The sequence below is a fragment of the Morone saxatilis genome, unplaced genomic scaffold (genome assembly GCF_004916995.1).
Source record: "Morone saxatilis isolate NCDOM2014 unplaced genomic scaffold, NCSU_SB_2.0 Contig10, whole genome shotgun sequence".
NCBI lineage: Eukaryota > Metazoa > Chordata > Actinopteri > Moronidae > Morone > Morone saxatilis.
Window position 1 is genome coordinate 13822006 of NW_023339652.1, and position 15018 is coordinate 13837023.

Genomic DNA, 15018 nt, shown 5'->3' on the forward strand with positions numbered 1-15018 from the left:
ACCCTCATGATACAACAGCTGTCCGAAGTTTAAACTTTAAACCGACAATCCCTCTGCTGTCATGTCTCTTCCTGTCTCTCTCCCTCTCTCGTGTGTTTCTCTCTCTCTCCACCACACTGAGGCTGGATTGTCCTGATTCGTCCCAATCGAATAAGTCTTAACAATTCCACACAGGGCCCAGAGGCAGGGAGACGGAGCCAACTGGTCACATTTGGTTGCAATGAGAGGGGACACAAAAGCAGAGAGGACAAATACGTGACGACAACCGAGAGGGCAGTGTGTCTTTCGCACAACCTTTTGCAACCTCTTCTCAAAAAAGGAAAAAAGGAAAAACAAAGCCGGCAAAATCAAGTTAATCTCAACTCTGATTCAAAGTCAACTGTCAGGACACATGGCTGTCTGCTGCATGGCTCGTGGCGTCTGTAGAGAGCACGCATGCCGGGGAAATCTTTGTCATATAAAAAAAAGTCCAAAGCAAAGAGAGGAGTAAGTGGGCTTTTTAATCTTGGAGCAAAATGAAGTGACGAGGCGATCAAATTAAAAATGCAAACTTGAGCGCTCTCTTTCTTTCCCTCCTTCCTCACTCTTCTTCTGTGTCTCTCTGCCTTTCTTTCCCGGGCCTGAATAAGCAGCCAACACAACCATCTTAGGGGGGGTGGGGGTGGGGATGGGATGGGGGCGGATCGAGGCCCTTGGGCTCTTTGGCTCCTTGGCTGGACAACAGTTTCCTGGCCTGAAGGGGTCAGCGGTGGGCTGTCTGAGAAACTGGCAGCCATTGGGGTTCCAGAGGGGATGTTTTTCAGGAGGGGGTGAGGGGATGGGGGGGTGTCTTGTGGCTGGTTGGCATGGAGCAAACACTGACAGTTTCCAAATAGTGCTGTTCCTGCCAGGGCCCGCTGAGCTCTTACACATTACGCTACACACAGGAAAAGACCAGAGGCACTTGAGGCCTGGCGCTATAAAGCCCCTGACAGATTCATAAGAAAACGATAGGGTGCCTTATTTATTTAGGGTGTTTGTACTGTAATGTTTCACAACTCTCAATACTCCAAACAATTATATGGTGCAACATGGGGTATGGAGAGTAATTCCTGGTAGAAAACAGGCTTTGTGAACCTCTTGATAATTGTGTAGAAGAATTTCACAGAACTTATTTATATCTTTGTACGCTATAACTTCAGCAATCAGCAATAATCATTCAATTATATACATTATATAAACTAGGTGTTTTTCACTAACATCTCACATTTCAGTGTTTTCTCTCCGACTTACAACCACATTTTGTTCACTGAGGAAAGCAGAATGTTGTTGCTGTCACCCAAAGTCCAGTGATTTGAAATCCACCGAGGCGGACAAAGTGTACAACTGAGTCATAGATACTCCTGGTCAAATATTATTCCACTTTAAGTTGTTCAGTCAAATTTTTACTTTAGTTAAACTAGTGGAGTTTACGGCAGCGTATTGCTTCCACACCAGAAACAGAATCAGATCAGTATCAGTAACAAGATGTTTTTTACGTTATAATTGTATCACTATATAACAGGAAACTTTTCTTGTTATAACAATATACTATTTACCTAATGAAAAGTTTCACATTATAACGTATCACTTTATAATAATATCATATAATATGTCATAATGTGAAACATTTTATATTATAACAATATGTTTTCATGTTATAAAATGAAAGGTTTCACCTTGCAACAAGTTAAATAGTATATTGTTATAACAAGAAAAAGTTTAACATGATATAACATGATACTGATCTGTTTATTTCCTCTGGTGTGGCAGCAATACGCAAGCAGTACTTGCTTTTCTAAAAACTTAAGTATTCAAATGTAAATGTTCTTTTTAATGTCAACACATTGTTGTATTGTTGCCAGTAATAGTATTATGTGTTTCTATGACAAAATTGAAATGTATATTTCTGTCAGTCAGTAACATCAACACAGGATTCACACAGGACCCGTTTCCAAGACGACAACTTGGCAAATCTATAAAAAGTAATTTGACCAAACATAACATAAAAACTATCTGAAATTAAACTAATAATTAATAATATAATATTTGTCTTTCTAATGTAAAAGAGTAAATGTCATAAGTTTCCAAAGAAAAATGAATACTCAAGAAAAGTATAGATACTCAAAAAATGTAGTTAAGTACTCAAGTAAATGTGTTAGTGATCAGCCCTGGAAATCCATCCTATTGTGATCCTTGAACACGACGTGTTCCATGACTATAGAAGTAGGAGTTGTATTTAATTTCGGTGAACCTGTGGATGTGGAATTAAACACAATTTGTCACACCTATGGGTGCACACTAAGACCCCATTTAACATGCAATCTGCCTTTAGAAATCCTATCTAGGTAAGACAAAACGCATGTTATTGCAGCTGTAAATACAAGCAGAATGCAGGTGGTCGATTGCTTCCTTCGACTTGGGTCCATTGACTCTGCCTGCCTGATTTGCATATTGAGATTCGATCGCAATGCAGGCAGAATCCCGACAAGAATAATCCTCATTAATACCAGGTGTGAATGAAAATGGCGTGTAAATGGGGCCTAGATTTATGCTGTGCACCCACACACTCACACTCTTTCTAGCGACTGGGAAGGAAAAAGGCAGCGTCTACCCTCACTGCAGAGTGGCAATGAATGTTTCCAGGTTTACTTTCATTCATAAAACCTTGCTCACATATGGGACATTTATAGTTGGTTTGGTTAGGTGGCACAGTAAAGATGTGCCCTGGCTCCTCCTCCCTCATCATCTACTGTATGTAAAAGACAGCAGCTGTAGTCTATCGGCCAAGTCACGGCAAGAATTTCTTGCTCCAAATCTGACAGTGACCGTCCCATAAGACAAACATATTGTGTGGTCTACTGTAGTGCAGCACTAACCTGGGTATTTGGATGGAGTTGTTTCTTCCCAGACGATATGATATGATGTTGACTGGCACAAGATATTTTTTTTTTACCTTTACATACATTTTCCACTTCATTTTGTTTCCCTTACCTTTCCTTCCTGCTGATATGCTTAATTTGTCTTCACCTGTGTCCTCTCCATCTTTTCTACTCTCTCATACATAACACATACATCCTTTCACATTGCATATGGCTTTATCCTTTTATTTACAACTTCCTTTTACCCCTTGCTTATTAACATTCCCACATTCAGCCGTTTTTACTCTCACTTATTTGTTTTACCTCTGTCCTGTTTCTTATTCCCTTTACCGTGTCCCTGTTTAATCCCCGTGTCTCCCTCATAAAACCTTCTTACCCCTCTTCCCTCACTTATTCCTTTTACCCTTGTCCCTCTGCTCCTTCGTATTTCCATTTCCCTGAGCTGATTCCCTTGTCCCCTCGCTTAAAGCCTGTTGTATTCCCTGTCTCTCTTCTCATCCGTTTATCACTGGCCCTTGTTCTGTTAATCCCCGAGGGTTTTGTTTATTTGTGTTGGAGCTGCTTTTACAGCTTGCGACTGACCCCACCTATTTTCTCACCAGTCATTTGAACAGCAGGGCTGCTTTGCAGCTACTCCAGCAATTAACATACCATTAGCATAATATTTGCATGTGTGCATTAGGGTGTTGATGGGGAGAGAAAATAACAGTTTTACAGGTTTTTTTTTTCTTGTCTCAAAAAAATATATATTTCATGGAGTGACGTAAAAGCGCCCACAGGCTTCTTTATCTCCCTTTGATACTGCTGCTCAGTGAGCGACATCATGTTTTCAAGTTTGTTGTGAAAAGTTATGTGGCTCTTGTGTGATTGGCCCACCTACACGGTAACATCTGTGATTATCACTTCTGCTCTTCTAATTTGTTATATCACGATTATGTTTTGATCAATCTGTCAATCTTTTTAGCTCTTTTTAAAATAAATGAGGAAAACAGTGCTCGGATCATTTCTGCAAAACACAAAAAGACAGACGTTTTGTGAATGTGTATTTCATGTGTAGGGAAATGTTCCAGTGACACTACTATTGAACTAGGTAAGTAAAGTCAGATCACTGAGGTCAAAGGTCAAGAAGAGAGGAGAGTAAGAATGCAACCAAACACAGAGGAAGGCTTATGAATGAAAGACACACATCATTGACAAAGAGACACAAGAACAACACTCATGGGCCCAACATGCAGATATATGAAAGGAAATAAACAAATTCATTCGTTTTGATGGAGACAGACAGGCAGAGAGGGGTGAAAGTAGGCCAGCTCCTGCCGCCGCTGATGAAGCCGGTGAATGTTTCATGTAGAGAGTGGCGGTTGAGCAGAGGGGCGACGTGTCAGAGGCGTCGAGCCAGTTTCCCAGTCTTGATTGGGGATCAGCCCTCGGGCCTCGCTGTTCCGCCGCGTGCCACGCCTGTCCCTCACACACCGCCGCTCTCAGATCTGTCACATTAGGGCCGTCGCTCAAACACTGACGCCGCTTTGTGATTGTTTGTCTCGTGTCATGCTGATTACTTTGCTCATTGAAACCCCACTGGAGGAAGAGAGAGGAAGTCACACCCAGCAACGAGGCTAATATCCGCTTGGTCATCGGCCACGTTTTCTTAAACCCGCCCAGTCACATCGAGGCTCGTCTCGTGTTGCATCAACCCTTCTCTCCTCCAGGAACAACAGATGCCAGATACAACCGATTGAACATAATCTGTCCTGTTTGTATTTAAGACACAAGGACTGAGCAGTGCTGTCATGTGATAATGTGATATGTGCTACATGTGAACTGTCGCACATTAATCCTACGTGTAAAACTACTCACACTTAAATCATGGGAAATAAAGTAACTGGGTGGCCATCTGCCAAAATGATAAAAAAATAAAATATATTTCATATACCATATGCTTGCATATCTCAATTTTATTTTGCATCTCAGCATCTTGTTACTTTATTTTTATGGTTTGAGTGCAGGCACTTTCTGATATGGGATTACTTTATGGACTCTTAATGCATCAGACACCTAATATTAATGGCCAGGCACAGAGCCTCTTCTCACATTTTTTAGCATCATTGAGAATGAGGGACGACTGATGAAATATTTGAAAAATTTTGCAGCTTAAGTACTTTGCTGAAATCATTTTTATGAGACTTTTATGATCGCCTTTTTTTTCTGGTGTAATGATGCTGCAGTTTGTGTATACATTAGTATGTTAGAGGGGGGATTAGCTTTGCTGCCAGAATCAAAGATGAAAGAATAAGAAACAGCGCTAGCAGATAAACACGTATTTGTAATAATATGTGGTTTTGGGGCTTGAATTAATAATTATAAGCCTTTTTGCACTTCTATTTGCCACCGGAATCAACTAGACAATAATGGATTATTATGGAGCCTCAATTCAGGCTTTTTATTATTTTTTTTAAATATAAAACCATATTTAAACTAGTTTTCTTTATATTTTTGCACATCATAACCCAAGTATTGATTAAAGGGAGTTTCCCAGTGTCCTGCCTTTGCTGTTTGTATTATGTCTGCAGCAGTAAAAGCTTAAAAAATATAAAAAAACATGTTGCAATATAGTCAGATTTTATTCTAATACCATGGTTCATATTTTTAATTCCACTTTGCAACTCTGTATGGGTGTGTGTGTTTAGTCCTACCTCCTGCATTGTGAAATGTGTGCTCTCGCAGTATAAATGCAGTTATATATAATATCTAGCAGGCCTGTTGGCCCCGGCTGCTCTGCTGCACTCAGCTCTCTAACTGCTCTTGTCTCTGTATAATCCCCCCTCCTCATGAATACATTAACGCCGGAGCCTTAAACTCAGCTTAGCTGGCGGCTCAGCGTCACAGCACATCCTATTACCGACTTTAAATCATTAATGTGACATCGTTTTCACTCAATTTCCAAACACCCACGGTCGAAAACTGCATATTTCACCGAGCCGGCGCAGAGAGAGGGCCGCGCTCAAAGTCACACAGTTGAGCATACGCATGCGCAGAGGAGGCGTTCTGACAAACAGATTTTTTTTCTGTGGGATTTACACAAACAGAGAAAGTTAGAGCAAATTAAATCTTATTGAGAATATGCACAGCATAATACGAACAGGCATTCAAATGTAAATCTGTAATAGTTTTCACTCCTTTGTCTCAACTATTGTGATTGAAATAGCCAGTGGATAATTGTGGTTTAAGCTGAGCTAACTCCTACAGTACACCTTAGGGTGTGTGTGTGTGTGTGTGTGTGTGTACAGTAAGTATGTGTGTGAATCTAGCCACCGTTTGCTTCCTCCAGCGTCTCGTGTACTGCTGACAATAAAGGAAAAAGAAAAATCTGAATCCCCTTTCTTGCTCTTCAACTATTCACACATAAACCTTTTCTCAGGTTTTTACCTTCAGGCTACCTCTGAAAAATTCACAACGCCCAGAGAACTAAGTCCTTCACTTACCGTAGGAGTTGTGGATCTGCCCCCATCGTGCCTCTTTATTGCATCAAAAGGGCTTTTTTTGTGTGAAGCTATGGTAATTAGCAAACCCACTGTAACTCATCTCCTCGGAGTGCATTTAACTGTTTTATGCGCAAAGCATCAGAGCGGGCGGTGGGGGTTGATTGCTGGAACATATGGACACAGATGGGGAGAGCATTTTAATGGGTGCACTGAGTGGGGTTTTGTGTTTTTAACCCTTGAAAGTGGAGGCATGAACATCCTCAACATCCTAAAGCGAGCATCAATCTTAGATTTGCTTTTAAAAATCGGCGACAGCACACAGGGCGGCTGGCATCTCGGCGCTTTTGACAGGGCTTAGTTGAGGCGGTCAGTGGTCACCAGCCTTCCCCTTCTTTTTTTTTGGTTGTGTTTTTGGTGAGTTTGCACGTGTGTGCACACACAACACACACACACACACACACACACACACACACACATTTCATCACTCACTCCCTTCCTCCTTCCATGTCCCTTGTTGTGCTTAATTAGGTTATCAGGTTGCTAACGGGCCGTGATTCGGCTCCGAGTCTCCCAGCTGGCCCTCTGATTGGAGGGGCAAGAAGGTGGACTTAGCATAATTAACACGTTTTTATGGAGATGATTGAATTGTTCGGTGACACATGGGCAGTGCCACTGCCGTGATGGCTCACATTGTGTCGCTGAGCGGAGGACGGAAGACGTTGAAGACTTTTTGAGACAAAAACAAAACACAGGTGGAAAACACCAGAATAGATTTTATATGTATCACCTGTTCATAATGTGAACTACTGACTGAACTCAGTTCAGTTCCACACTTTGTACACATCTACTCATCCATTTATCTTTTTTTTTTTTTTTTAATATCACATAAACAAGCGTGGATGCATTCAATCTCCTCTCCACCGATGATATTTCTGCAGGTTTTGCTGGACCTTTTAAACAACGAGCACATGGCGGTGTATATTTGTATGTTTATGTGAATATGTTGGAACTGTAAAGCCATTGTGTGAATGTATGTGTGGAAGAAAGAAGTGACCAGGACCAGCACAAGTTTTACCGAACACATTGCTGTCTTTATTAGAGCCTTGTCTGGCAGTAATACTGAAAAAAAAAGTGAACTTAGAACAGATGGTGGTGGCAGCCCACGGCTTTTTTTTTTTCCTGTTTTTCTTTATTTCTTTGATATTTTTCTTCATTTTTTTTGTGTGCGAGTACTGCGACTCTTGCTTTTCTGTGGCATGGATAACATCAATAAAAGAGACAGTAGGGAGAGAAAAAAGAAATATACAACTTATATTACACTGTGTTATGAACAAAATATAAATCTATAACTCTATGTTATATTTACATAATTATCTTTCTTGATTTTTCAAGTTGAGATGGTAAGATATTTTTTTTAACTAATAATTCTTACTTTGTTTTGAGCTCCACTCATGACTTTGATTGTCTTAAATAATATCATCATCATCATCATTTTCATTGTCTTGATATGGGGACAGACCTTGCCAGCAGGGATGATTGACGTCTTAATGCCCCACCCACCCACCTGATACCCTAAAAATGGATTGATCCACTTAGTCCCCTCTCAGCCCCCTCTCTCCAGCATTGGGTTGAACCATGGCATGATAACAGGGGTGACTATACAGCAAAATTAGGACCCAGAGGCTCATTGTGTGGCATGTAGCGAACATCTACAGCGAGAATGATTGTGGGGATCACTATGTGGCAGCACACCTGAAGAGTAGTCATGGCTCTCGTCGCGTGGAGCTCAAACAAAGCAAAGGGCTCCTGATGAGAAGTGACTTTAAAGATACTGTAGATACGCCTGGTCCGTCTCACACACAGTGGAACACCCTTGGTGGATCAAGGTAAACACTGCTTTCCTATGATTTAAAAAGAAAAAAAACCCAACAAACTAAATATATATACAGGATTTTAAATCTAGAATTCTAGATTTTCAAGAAACAGAAGAAGGTCAGCATAGGATTTGTTTGGTTGTCATGATAATCTCTTCATTTTAAATGTGTGTGTGTGTGTGTGTGTGTGTGTGTGTGTGTGTTAGTGATTGTGTTTGTGCATGTGTATACTGTGTGTGTGGATCCAAGCCAAAGATGTTCCACTGTGCCTCGGTGAGGTGGCCAAACTAGTAAACGGGGACGGGACTCTTTGTTCACAGAAAACAGTTTCCAAAAGTGATAAAACTGATTTCCAAAAATAAACAAAAACAAAAAAGAGCAAAATAAAAGAGAGGAAACTTCACATTATACATTATAATAACCATTACAAATAAAATTATAATAACAATAAAAAAAATCATGTTCTTCTTTTTCTCTGACTGCACAGAGTCTGAGTGCTTTTTAGAAATGGGTTTGGACATGAAAAGGTTATGTCTTCAGCTCGGAGGAGGGCTGGCGTCGAGTCTGTCAGTCCAGCTCACTGTCCTAACTCCGCCCGCCCACCCGTCCGGAGGATTAATACAAAACGAACGCCAAAAAAGAAGGGAACATAAGAATGCAAAACAAAGCAAGGTAAAATGACAACTTTTGTTTAGATCTAAATACCTACCAGCTAAATAGAATAATGTTTCATTGACTGTCATAGTTTCATATGGTCATAAAAACCCGATAAAGAGGAGAAAAATAAATTATACTGTACATAACTTACTAAACTTAAGAAACGCTGACCATCCTTATAATTATTGTTAATAATATTATTAGATTAGAGGCAGTTTGAAGAGAAATAATAAAATACAGTATTCAAATACAAACAGAAACACTGACTGGCTGACTTCACCTCGGCTCCGCCCACTGGGCACAGCAGGACGATGTTGATTGGAGGGAGCAGGAAAACACTGAGGGACAGAACAACAGTTGTGTGTGTGTGTGTGTGTGTGTGTGTGAGTGTGTGTGTGGTACAGTAAGTAACAGCAGCAGTGTACGTTGCCTGTCTTTCTGTATCCTAAACTTTTTTTGTTTGTTTTTTTTGCCTTTTTTAGATAGATGTGACGCACATGTGCAAACAGCCTATGGATGAGTACACACGGCACACCGACACACACTCACACCGTCGGATGTTTCAAGCTAAAGTCGTACTGATGTTTTGTCCTGGACGAGATTGTGATAAGAGGGACGGAGCAGGAAGAAAACTGGTGGATTGTCTCACAACACAGTGCTTTCGTTTCTGCTCCAGGATGCCAGAGAGACTCCCCTTCTCCCCCACTGAAAATCCCTCAAAGTGGGACAGTCCACGCTGTACTGGTCAGTCCTGACTGGACCGTCCCATCGGATTCCAAATAAAGGGGGGGGGGGGCGGCAGTCCCAAAAACACAGAGAAAAAGGGGGCAAACCGCTGACAGCACACTGCGAGGTCGAAGAAAAGATATGTTCTTGTTAAAAATAAACATGTCTGATGTCTTTCAGGTGCTTTACAACAAAAGGGGGAAAAAAGAAATGTCTCTTTTTTCTATTATTATTCAAACTTGTAGCACAAAAACAACAAATCACATTCACAAGCCACTTATTGGCACCGTGTACCTGAGTGAGAATATTATAGAACCAAAGAACAAAAAAAGCTGTTTTTTTAAAAAGTGTCTCTTGATAATAAACAGGTCCGCCATCTTAAAGTGTCATCTGTTAGCCTTTGACAGGTCCACTGTTCCGCCTTTCGTTTTAAAATGTCTCCTTTTTCTACAAACGGGTCTAAAAGGTTGCTTTCTGAGTGTGATTTTTATTTCTCCTCACTCGTGGCATTACACTCAAACTCTTGCAGTAGTACTCGAATATTCCTCAGCAAGCTTAGGGCTGGCTTGGTCGTCTCTTCCTCCCAGACTCCAGTTTGTGTAACAGTCAGTGTGAGTGACAGGTCCTGTGCTTCAGTTGATTGATCAGATGCTGGTATCAGGACTCCAGTGGGAGGAGGGTTGCGGGTCTGGCTCTGTTAAAAGAGTCCATGTTAGTTATGAGGGGGACAGGGGGGTGGGGGGGTTATGAGATTGGGACACAAGGTGATTGGCAAAAGAGAGAGTTTTCTTCCTGATTGGTGGGTTTGGGATTGTGTGGGATTAACCAGCTGTGATTGGCTTATAAAAAAGGCGGCTCTCATGCCGTCCTATTGGGTGATATGGTTGTCATTATCGCTGGCATAATCGGCCTCTTCGTCCTCGTAGTCGAAGTCGTCGTACACGTCACCGTTGCTGTCGTCCAGCCGTAGCTCCTCCTCCTTGATCCGTGGCTCGTCCCCCTTCAGCCCGGTCATATGGGGGTTCTGGTGGTGGTTGGCGTTGGGCTCGGGGCTGCTGGACATGCTTGAGTGCTCTGAGGGCATCTGGGGTGAGGGCATTCCTGCCATTGACAGGGCACCTGGGTAAACCACGCCTGCTGAGGACAAGGGCAACTGGCTCTGCTGCCTGTAACACACACAGAAGTATTTGAGTAAAGAAAGGCAGCATTCAAGCTACTGAGACAGTTCCCAGTTTTTCCTTAAAGGAATATTTTAACTCATTTTCTTGATACCACTCTCTGTACACTAAATATGAGGCTACAGCTAGCAGACGGAAAAGGAAACAGCTAACCAGCCTGGCTTGGTTCCTCTAAAGCTCATTAATTAACACGTAATATCTGTTCGTTTAAAGCGTACACAAACTGAAGTATAAAAATGTGAAGTTGCAGTTTTATAGAGGGGTTATGAGGCAGACTACTTCTTAGTCGAGCACAGGTTGGAAGACAAATTTTTAGAGCTTATATTATTATATTGTAGTTCGACTGATTTATTAAGACAAAGGAAATTACATATACTAAATCCTAAGGAGATTTCATTAGTAAAACTTCAAACCTGAAATTTAAAGTAAAAGTAAAGTAAAAGAAAAACAACAACAAAATAATTATTAGAAAAATTAAATAAATAACCTGATTTTAAACCTTGTGGTTGGTGTTGATTTACTGAACATTTAAGGCACCAATATAAAAGCAAATATACACTGATGCTCAAAGAGTATCGCACCACTTTTTTTTGCTTTTGATTGAATCTGATATCCATCATGAGATGTGAAACCTGCTCTGACAAAAAATCTAATTCAGTCAAATAAAGTAAAACAACAAATTCTATTTATGTGATAATTAGATAATTGCTAAATCCTAACAAAGAAAAATTTGTTCCCCTCATCAGCTCCCTTACCCCACACTGAAATATTGTCTCATTTCCTGTCTGCGAGACCTCATGATGGCCTTGTACTCGCCGATGCGCAGCTTCTTGCCGTCCACCAGGCAGGTGCGTTTGGGTCGCGGCTTGTACTTGTAGTCTGGGTATTTTTCCAGATGCTGCTTGCTGAGGCGAGCCTGCTCCTCATAATAGGGCTGCTTCTCCAGGTTGGTCATGGCTTTCCAGCGTGAGCCTAGACAGAGACGCATTATATTAATGATCAGTTTCAGTTCTGCACCGTTTCTTCTATGGAAAATGGCTACAAAGACCTTTACACAAGAGTAGAAAAAAAAGAGGTTTATGATCATTATATAGAAGCAAAACGATACAAATCAGTTTGAAGAAGGGATTTAAATTGAGCATGTTCGCCGGCTTTAAGATCAATTACATCGTGTGTGAGGAAGGACTATGTGTGTGGCACGCGTGACCCTGCATCACATGTGCATACCGACACACGTGTGATGGCGTTTAAGCACAACACACATCCACAAACACACACACACAGATAATGGTAGGAGTGTCACCCGGAAAAGGAAAGCGAAATAGAGAAAGCAGGGTTAATGAGGAGAGCGGTGAGGACGACAGGTACTCATCTATACTAATGAGGACTTCACTTAACCTGCCGTCATCTCGCTCAGCTTAGTTTCTGCTCTGAGGTTTATAGTATTAGACCCCTGCATGTGTGTGTGTGTGGGTGGGTGTAATCTTGAGCATGTCTTCCCCTGTGTGTTTCATATCTGGTCTGAATTTGCACTTGACTACTGTATGTTTAATGGGTAAAAGCTGTCAGCACTTGGCTGTTCTCTCTCTGTCTTTCTCTCTGTTCTGAGATCTGTTAGCAATCGAGAGAGAGAGACAGAGAGAGGGTGGGGGGTGGTGGTGAGAGGGAGGGGGGGCTTATTAAAACCAGATTTCCCTGTGTTATAAAACGCTTAGGAGCTCTTTAAAATGTCAGGGCCGATCCCGGCGGTCCGGGGGAAATGTCAGGCGGCCTTGCGCTGCTTGTTTAATGCATAATGAATTATATCATCATTTGTCGGAGCCGTGCTCTCCCCAGCCGTTCATTAACAGCCGCTTACACGATGCCACTGCTTGTAATGAAATCACTGTGTGTGTGTTTCTGTGTGCGCTCGAGAAAGCGGGAAATAGAACCCGCAGTGCAGGCATCTTTCTTTCGCTTGGGTTTGCGTAGCAGTGGGTAAGGTGACAAGGGTGGGGCTTCTGTCACTCAGAACAGGGTGTGTGTATGTGTGCGTGTGTGTGTGTGTCTTACCGAGGATCTTGCTGATGTTGGAGTTGTGCATGTCTGGGAAGGCCTGGAGAATCTTTCTCCTCTCGTCCTTGGCCCAAACCATGAAGGCGTTCATCGGCCTCTTGATGTGCGGCTCGGCGCTGCCGCGACCCCGAGCCTCCCGAAATATTCTGGAGTCTGACACGCTGGGGGAGCCTGAGGGGGAGGAGGGCAAGGTGATGAGAGGCAGACAAAAGCCAAACACACTAAAACCACATGTAGACATGAAGTAGGTGGTTAACAGAAAATCCCCACTACATTATGAAAAAGTGAAGAGAATTATCTTCACATTCTGAGATTTAAAATTTTTTTTAATTTAAACTGAAAGATTAAATATTCTTTAATGGGTTGGGAGAATTATTTTGCCTTTTAAGATTAATAAACCAAAACAACTGACATACAATACATCCTCATAACAGTATATTGTTGATGGAAACTGGAATCAAAATGAAGAATGAAGAATCACATGTTCCAATCCTTCTTCATAGAAATGTGAATTTCTCACCTAAATGACCACAAGCATGTGTGCGTGTGTGTGTGTGTGTGTCCCTACCGTCAGAGTCGCTAATGGAGAAGTCTATCATGGCATGGCTGAACTTGTCCTCCGCCTGCTGCTTCAGCTGTTGACTCAGACTCTCCAAGGCAGCCTTGTCCTAAACAACACAAACAGTTCACAGTTGCAGTCGGTCAGTGAGTGAGTCAGTGAGTGTGAATATATGAATGGGTGAAATCACGGACCCGTAGTGATGAGGAACACTTGTCCAATTTACTTTTACACCCAAACACATCATTCCTATAATTGATTTAAAGTTTTTTGCTGTCAAGTTTTTATATATTATATTATTTATTTTATAGTTTTAGCTAAAAACACTTTAATTTAGCCACAGAAATTATATTAGGTGCCTGTTGGCCTAAATCTTTTCGCAAGAAAATCTGTTCCGAAGATGTATAAACTCCTTCACAGTAGAAACAAATGAATCAATTAATCATCCCTTTTAATCGGAAATAAATCAGCAAATACCCGTTTTTATAAATGGATCTGAACAAACCAGACAAATAACAGCAGCGATTTCAGGAGACAGTTTGTGTTTTCGATGTAAATTTGTGGGAATGTTAATGTCAACATCAAATTGTTAGAGTGCTGTACGCCTGCATGCTTGAACACACATCTGTGTCCATGTTTGCATGTGCAAGAATGCTGATTACATTTAGTCCTGTTTGGATGTTTACTGTTTTGTGTGTATACTGTATACTATGTGTGTGTGCATGAGTATGTGTAGCCACTCCTGGCAGCCACCTGCGAGAGTGGAGTGCGGCGGCTTGCCTCTCTCTTGCAGAGGCCCCCGAGGGTCGACGCATTAGAGAGAGAGAGAACGAGAGAGTGCAGCGCGGACGAGAGCGAGGCCACGCCGCACGGCCCCCTGGGTATTTATTACAACCAATAAAAGGCTGATTTACTGAGCATTTACATGCTTAATGCAAGCAGCCGGCACACTCTGCGCTGGAACCTGACTGTCGACGAACGCACACACTCATACACACACGGCGGTGCACCAACGCCAGCGTTTTACAGTTTAATTATACGATTAGGAGCGGTACCCAAAACACTGTCGTCTTCTAAAACAACCTTCCAAAAAGTGTCCCTCTCCATTTACATGTGACCCTGGCGAGCTGGCTGGCTGGATGGAGGGAGGGCAGAACGATAATGAAATGCATTTTCTCTGTTTTTAGTCCAACAGAGTTTAATTGTTAGAGATAATTTCCCCCCCAGATTGGAATAAATACGACTAAAAAGACAGGAAGGGGAGAGGGAGAACACGAGGCAGAGGCACACTGCCGCCTTTCCTGTTTTTTTGCAAGTCATTTAAAAAGTATTTTATTTTGAATTTATTACGTTTTAATAAATGAACAATAATCTGCCAGTGGGTTGGAACGATTTAGTCATTTTGTATGTAAATCAGAAATATGTTCACACAAATGATGAGCCTCATTCAAAGCTCGTTCAAGGAAAAAAAAAAGGAGAAAAAAAACGAGCAAAAATGTGTTTCACACTTTTAGCTTTTAAGCTTCAATGTGCTGTTACAAAGGTTTTTTTTTTGCTGCGTGTGTGTGTGTGAGACAGAGACAGAGA

At 41.7% G+C, this 15018-nt stretch overlaps 1 protein-coding gene across 1 annotated transcript in view; it reads right to left on the reverse strand.

The window, feature by feature from the left end:
• Nucleotides 1-7259: 7259 nt before the first annotated feature.
• Nucleotides 7260-15018, reverse strand: part of sox5 (SRY-box transcription factor 5) — a gene marked incomplete at its 5' end in the record, with an annotated part of 56087 nt that continues 48328 nt past the window's right edge. Inside the window, 4 exon segments of the mRNA XM_035678486.1 lie at nt 7260-10805; nt 11573-11789; nt 12870-13043; nt 13441-13540. Coding sequence (XP_035534379.1) covers nt 10508-10805; nt 11573-11789; nt 12870-13043; nt 13441-13540 — 789 coding nt within the window.